Genomic DNA, 7,129 nt, shown 5'->3' with positions numbered 1-7,129 from the left:
TTTACGAATAAATTCTTTACAAATCCTACCATGTGGATTCATGGATTTTTTTTTCCACATTCTGTCTCTCACAGTTGAAGTGTACCTCTGGTGCAAACTACTGACCTCTGTCATCATTTTAGGTGGGGGAACTTGCACAATCGGTGGCTGACTAAATACTTTTTTGCCCCACTATAATTTGCTGTAGCAGAGGTATTACAATTATTTCTGGACTAGGAAAAATAACAATTAGAAAACATCTATGTAAAGGTTCTTACCGTATAGTTTACAAAACAACAAGTACATGTGCATTGTATTAATTTGTAAATTTTTTGTGTATTTTTGATTTAGGGTCAATTGATTTTGGGTCAATTTCTGTTTTAGGAAATCTATTGTCTGGCTGAAGTTCCAATGAGGCACATGCAAAAGAATATACAAACACAAACACATAGGAACACATTTCAAGTCGTATTACAACAAACAGCATATAACTGTCACCAATAATAATAAAAAAGGGTCAGTTTTTTAAAAGGAACAAACAAGACACAGAGGTTAAACCTTTTTGAAAACACTGACAACCTTTTTCTATATATGAAACAACACCATGTAGTTCACAAAGTTGTTGTTATGTGGAGAAAAAAAGGATTAACAACTATGAAATTGATATCCCAGAATATTCTGTGCATATTTTGCATATTTCGGCCCCAAAGTGTAGCCTTGATTTGTTTTTTTGTATTTTTGGAGGGTCGGTGATGTGAGCTGTTTTTGTTTATTTTTTCCCTCTGGGAAAAACTGCAATCATCATAAGGTCAAGGTTTGTTCAGTGCTTTGATTTATACCTAAATGTTTGGAAAACCCATGACACACCCATCAGCCACAGCTGCACTTTCTATTTAGCCAGTGCTTGTATACTACAGGATCCTTTGATGTGTATGCTGGCAAACATAAAAGCAGGCTGCAAAAGTAAAACTCAAAAGTAAGACTTTTGCAATGAGTGATTCTACTTCTGTGATCTTCACACTTTACCATTACTGCTTTTTTCTATTATGAATATCATTGATATCTCCAGGTAGGTTACATCAGTGCATAGAAGGTTCTGTTATAAAGGAATTAAAAGCATGGGCTCTCTTGGTAGTTGCTGAAAATAACATCTTGTGCATCACATGGTTAACTGCTGCTAATTCACTGACACCACCGTATATATTAAATCAGAATAGGTGGTATTGTATAAATTAGTGCTATAAGTTGTAAATCACTTGCACTACATGCACAACGTATTAACTAAGAGCGGGTGATTAAAGTGTTTCTCTGACTTTACAACATACAACAAACAAGTTTAACATAGCAGGGCTTTTTCAGTATAAGCTGGCTTGACAAAACCTAAAACTCCAGTTAGAGATCCATAATGCGTTATTACAACACTGGTTATCAGCTTTCCTTATTAAACCAGTCTTTGTGCTTCGGGATCTGTGCACGGTATTATGCAGAGTGCTCTCTGCCATTTATTTCTTCAGCATCACAGCTTCAAATTAGAGCTAAAACTTTGACCTTGATGTATTCAAACATTAGTGTGTTACCTGAGTACTGCCCCATGGCCTGAAATATAAAGATCAGGGAATCACATTAGGTTTTATTTATGGGGGGATCAAAGTGTTTTAATGTTACTGGGTTTTTTTTATGTTACTGGGCTTTTTTTTATGGTTTTTATTTTACTGTTCACCTCGTCACTGATAAGTAGCCTATAAACAGACCCCCCCCCCTTTTTTGTGTCCCTTTTTTGTATAGATAAAATTCTCATTCAGCAGGTTGCAAGTATAACACTTATTCCATATCAGCAATGAGTCTGCATATTCGATACTGTTGACCATAATATCCTATTAGAGCGATTAGAACATGCTGTAGGTATTACAGGTACTGCACTGCAGTGGTTTGTATCATATCTATCTAATAGACTCCAGTTTGTTCATGTAAATGGAGAGTCCTCTTCACACACTGAGGTTAATTATGGAGTTCCACAGGGTTCAGTGCTAGGACCAATTCTGTTTACATTATACATGCTTCCCTTAGGCAGTATCATTAGAAGACATAGCATACATTTTCACTGCTATGCAGATGACACCCAGCTCTATCTGTCCATGAAGCCAGATAACACACACCAATTAGTTAAACTGCAGGAATGTCTTAAAGACATAAAGACCTGGATGGCCGCTAACTTTCTGCTTCTTAATTCAGATAAAACTGAGGTTATTGTACTCGGCCCTGAAAAGCCTAGAAATATGGTATCTAAGCAGATTCTTACTCTGGATGGCATTACCTTGGCCTCCAGTAACGCTGTGAGGAACCTTGGAGTCATTTTTGACCAGGACATGTCCTTCAATGCACATATTAAACAAATATGTAAGACTGCGTTCTTCCATTTGCGCAACATCTCTAAAATTAGAAATATCCTGTCTCAGAGTGACGCTGAAAAACTAGTTCATGCATTTATTACTTCCAGGCTGGACTACTGTAATTCATTATTATCAGGATGTCCAAAAAACTCACTGAAAAGCCTTCAGCTAATCCAAAACGCTGCAGCAAGAGTACTGACAGGGACTAGAAGGAGAGAGCATATTTCTCCTGTTTTGGCTTCCCTTCATTGGCTTCCTGTTAAATCCAGAATTGAATTCAAAATCCTGCTCCTCACATACAAGGTCTTAAATAATCAGGCCCCATCTTATCTCAATGACCTTGTAGTACCATATCACCCTATTAGAGCACTTCGCTCTTGCTCTGCAGGCCTACTTGTTGTTCCTAGAGTATTTAAAAGTAGAATGGGAGGGAGAGCCTTCAGTTTTCAGGCCCCTCTTCTATGGAACCAGCTTCCAGTTTGGATTCGGGAGACAGACACCATCTCTACTTTTAAGATTAGGCTTAAAACTTTCCTTTTTGCTAAAGCATATAGTTAGGGCTGGACCAGGTGACCCTGAATCCTCCCTTAGTTATGCTGCAATAGACATAGGCTGCCGGGGGATTCCCATGATGCATTGAGTTTTTCCTTTCCAGTCACCTTTCTCACTCACTATGTATTAACAGACCTCTCTGCATTAAATCATATCTGTTATTAACCTCTGTCTCTCTTCCACAGCATGTCTTTTATCCTGTCTTCCTTCTCTCACCCCAACCGGTCGCAGCAGATGGCCGCCCCTCCCTGAGCCTGGTTCTGCCGGAGGTTTCTTCCTGTTAAAAGGGAGTTTTTCCTTCCCACTGTTGCCAAAGTGCTTGCTCATAGGGGGTCATATGATTGTTGGGTTTTTTTCTCTGTATCTATGAAGCGCCTTGAGGCGACTTATGTTGTGATTTGGCGCTATATAAATAAAATTGAATTGAATTGAATTGAATTGAATTGCATATCACCAGGAAAAGAATGAAAATTGAATCTAAACTCTGAACATAAACTACTCCCTGATTAAAACTGGTGACCGGATGATGGCTAAAGAATCACAGACAACCAGATGTCGATGTTATTCCTACCCAGAAGATAGGTGTGATCAGACTGTCTCTTATGAAGCGAAAAAGGGTAGGGTGTTTAGTTATCTGACACAATAACCCCAAGTTAAATCACAATGTTTGTAATTCCCAACATCATGTTGTTAATCCTTTCTAGCAGCTTGTGTGTTTTAACCATTCAGATTGTTTCTACATCGTTGTGTTGGTCCTGAAGAAAATCTTTGCTTCCCACATATCTGTCAGCTTCTGCAGCACTGTATCGGTTACTACTCTTTTCTCCATGTGAGGATATTTGCATCCATGCATCCATTGCAATTTCCTCCAAATGGCCTCTACTGGTTCTTGAAATACTTTAAATAATCAATTACAGCCACTTCTGTTCTGGCCACAGTAATTTCACAGTTTCTAAAAACTGCCAATAGTATTGATTAGTATGTAAAATTGCTAAATGAATATCAGCGTTGAAGCAATGAGGACTCTCTATTATGTAGACTTGCCTCATTTTCACCAAGAATTTAGCTGAAAAGCTTGTTCTGCAAAAGCCAAATCACACAAGAGAAGTAAATTTTAATGATGCAAGAGATTCTTCCTATACAGCTGTCAATACAACTTAGATTTTAGAGAAATACATGATCCTTGCACTGTTTCTAACATCAAAGCTAGGTTTCTCCTCAGATGAATCCATCCGAAAGGAAGGTTACATCATAGCTGTTGTTGTGGTCAAAGTATTTCTACAAGGCGTTGTTTTTGAGAAAATACCTTTAGGAGTTACATAAGCTAAATGTTTAGAAAAACTGAATCAGTGAGGTACACCACCCATTAAATTCATTTCAGTGATTGGTGAAATAAAAACATATATGTACAAACATACAGTATAAATAATTTACATCAGTATCTTTTGTAAAGTCTTGCCTCCCCCCGTCTTCTTCCATCCATCGTATTTTCTTTTTTGATTTAACAATCTCATGTTAAAGGTATGAAACACAATAATCCATGAGAAAATGTGTCTGAAATTAAATCAGAGCATTTAATGAGTGAGAATTTAACCTCACATGACGATGATGGTGACCACATTCTCCAACTCAATGCCATAATTTCCTCTGGGAAAATGTAATCAAGATGTGGCAATGTATGAATTTATGACAAAGTGAAAGAAGGTGTGTTTATCTGCAGCTTAATCAGTATGCCGTCTCTTTAATGATGTTAGTGGAAAGGGTGTGGCTACTGGAGATGCTAATGGAGTGGCGGTTGAGGGGGTATGGTTGATTCCTGTTTGTGTGACGGCAGGGCATGCAGAAGTACCGCAACGTGGAGAAGAAGATCTGACGGTAGGTGGCTGATACCAGGTTGTACAAGACAGGGTTTATGGCCGAGCTGACGTAGAACAGGACATTGGTCAGCATGTAGAAATAGTGGTAGAAGTCATATAACTCACTGGAAGAAAACACAAGGGAGAAGTATAAGGAAATAGTTATATGTCCAATGTTTAAGTCTAAACATAAATATATTACTTTTAATGCTTTGCATAAAAAAGATACACAGGTGCAGTGTGACTTGTACAGCAAAGTTAGTGCATTTGAACAGCCTCCGGAGCACCACATGGTGTCGAGACTCATCCAAAACTGGAAAAAAAAAAAATCTCAACTACATGTGGTACTTGTACTGCCGAAAAACAATAAAATCAATTAAAAAAAACATGGCAGTTTCAAAATACTAACTTTAATAACTGACATTCAAAATGCAATATCGACATAAAGATAGACTAGTAATGTTGCAGTCTTCATTATTTATTTTTTGCCTGACCCGTTTGGTTCTTTAGCCTTCAGAATTGATGTCTTAAGGCCAACAAAGATACCAAACGGATTTACTTTATCAAGTGGACCACCGGGGCCTTGCCTTGATTGACCTTTGTTGTTATTATTCATTTTATTTTATTTTATTTTATTTTCAGTTGTTACAGACGGGACAGACATGGCTAGGGGATAGGAAAATAATGGGGAGGGGGGGGGGCTCCCCTGTGTGGGTGTGTGTGGTATAGTGGGAAGAGAAGAGGAAGGCAGTCGGGGATGGCAGTCGGGGATGGGAGGAAAGGAAGGGAAGGGAAAGCAGCCCCTCCCTGGGGCCAGCTCCCCCACTGACCCCAATAGGCACCCCCACCATCTGGAACCCACCAAGGCCATCCAGACCGGGGCCCACGGCAGCAGCACCGCCAAGCTCCACAGACCCGGAGCAGCCCACCTGACCCCACCGCAGAGGAAACTGTATCCACCCCATCCCACATAGCAAGAAAGTCTGGCCCAGATCTGGTATCAAGCCGGCACTGCTGGCTGACTTCTGGCATGATAAGACGTATGTCATCCAAATATGGGCCAGGCCTGGCATAGATGGCACTGTCTATGTGATGGCATGCCATATCTGGCTCTATTGTGGTTTGGATTATGTGGTCCAGGCCCATAGAAAACAGATCTGGCCCAGATCTGGCATCAAGCTGGCACTCATGCCCAGCTAGCGGGTGGCTGTAGCTCAGGAGCTAAAGCACGTCACCTACTGATCGGAAGGTTAGTAGTTCGATCACTGGCTCCTCCAGTCTGCAAGTCAAGAGTCTGAATGTGTAACAATGTACACACAACCTCAGCGACACACCAACGAGGACCCAAGGCCCAGCTAGAGCCCCAGCATGGAGGCGGAGCACCCTGAGAACCCCAAGCCCCCACCTTACACCAGCCCTGCTGCATGCAGCCATGAGGAAAACGCCATCTAAGAGCCTCCAGAGCCCAGTTGCAGCAGATGGCCGCCCCTCCCTGAGCCTGGTTCTGCCGGAGGTTTCTTCCTGTTAAAAGGGAGGTTTTCCTTCCCACTGTCGCCAAAGTGCTTGCTCATAGGGGGTCATATGATTGTTGGGTTTTTTCTCTGTATCTATTATCGTCCGATCTACTGTACAATATAAAGCGCCTTGAGGTGACTGTTTGGCGCTAGTAAAGTAAAAACCATGAGGTTTATATTTATTAGGTATGTGTGTTGTTGAATGAATGCCAAATGCTATCATTTTTCTGTTGAGTAAATTTACCTTACCTACAGGTATAAAGAAAGTTACCTTACTTCACCTTACCTTACCTTACCATGTGGACTGTATTCATTTCTTTAGTGACATCATCCAATTTGCCCAACAAGCACACTAAAGGGGAGGTTGGAATTTTACATTTCAGACACTTTGATAAGTCTTCACATATCCTGCACCAAAACATCTGAACTGGTGGACAGAACCAAAGAGCGTGGATGTAATTGTCCGTGGATGTGTATTGCCTTGACAATGTTGCAGTCTTAAATACAATCTTTAGAACCTGATTACCCGCTGATTTACTGGGAATTTTAAGTTTTTGGTCTCTTACTCTTAATATCTTTAACTTGCAGACTTCAATTCATTAATTGTACTTACAGTGAAATTGTGATTTAAACAAATGACATAACAGAAAACGAGTAGTTTTGCAGTAAACAGTGCTAACTACTTTTCCTGAAAGTAGACTTAAATTCACCTCACCCCCCGCTATGTGCCAATTGTGAGGTGGGAACCTGTGACCACCAGGACTGTTAGGAGGTGGTCAGAGGAGGCAATAGCGGAACTACAGGGCTGTTTCGAGGTGACCGACTGGGAAACACTCTG

At 40.4% G+C, this 7,129-nt stretch overlaps 1 protein-coding gene across 1 annotated transcript in view; it reads right to left on the bottom strand.

Moving 5' to 3' along the window:
* Positions 1-3,374: 3,374 nt before the first annotated feature.
* ntsr1 (neurotensin receptor 1 (high affinity)) overlaps positions 3,375-7,129 on the bottom strand; it is a 99,915-nt gene continuing 96,160 nt past the window's right edge. The window contains exon 4 of the mRNA XM_005744640.1: positions 3,375-4,902. Coding sequence (XP_005744697.1) covers positions 4,647-4,902 — 256 coding nt within the window. The 3' untranslated portion in view covers positions 3,375-4,646. The remainder of the gene's footprint in view (positions 4,903-7,129) is intronic.

The sequence above is a fragment of the Pundamilia nyererei genome, unplaced genomic scaffold, assembly GCF_000239375.1.
Source record: "Pundamilia nyererei isolate P.nyererei 1_Seehausen unplaced genomic scaffold, PunNye1.0 scaffold00147, whole genome shotgun sequence".
Lineage (NCBI taxonomy): Eukaryota > Metazoa > Chordata > Actinopteri > Cichliformes > Cichlidae > Pundamilia > Pundamilia nyererei.
This window is presented reverse-complemented; position numbering and strand designations above follow the sequence as displayed.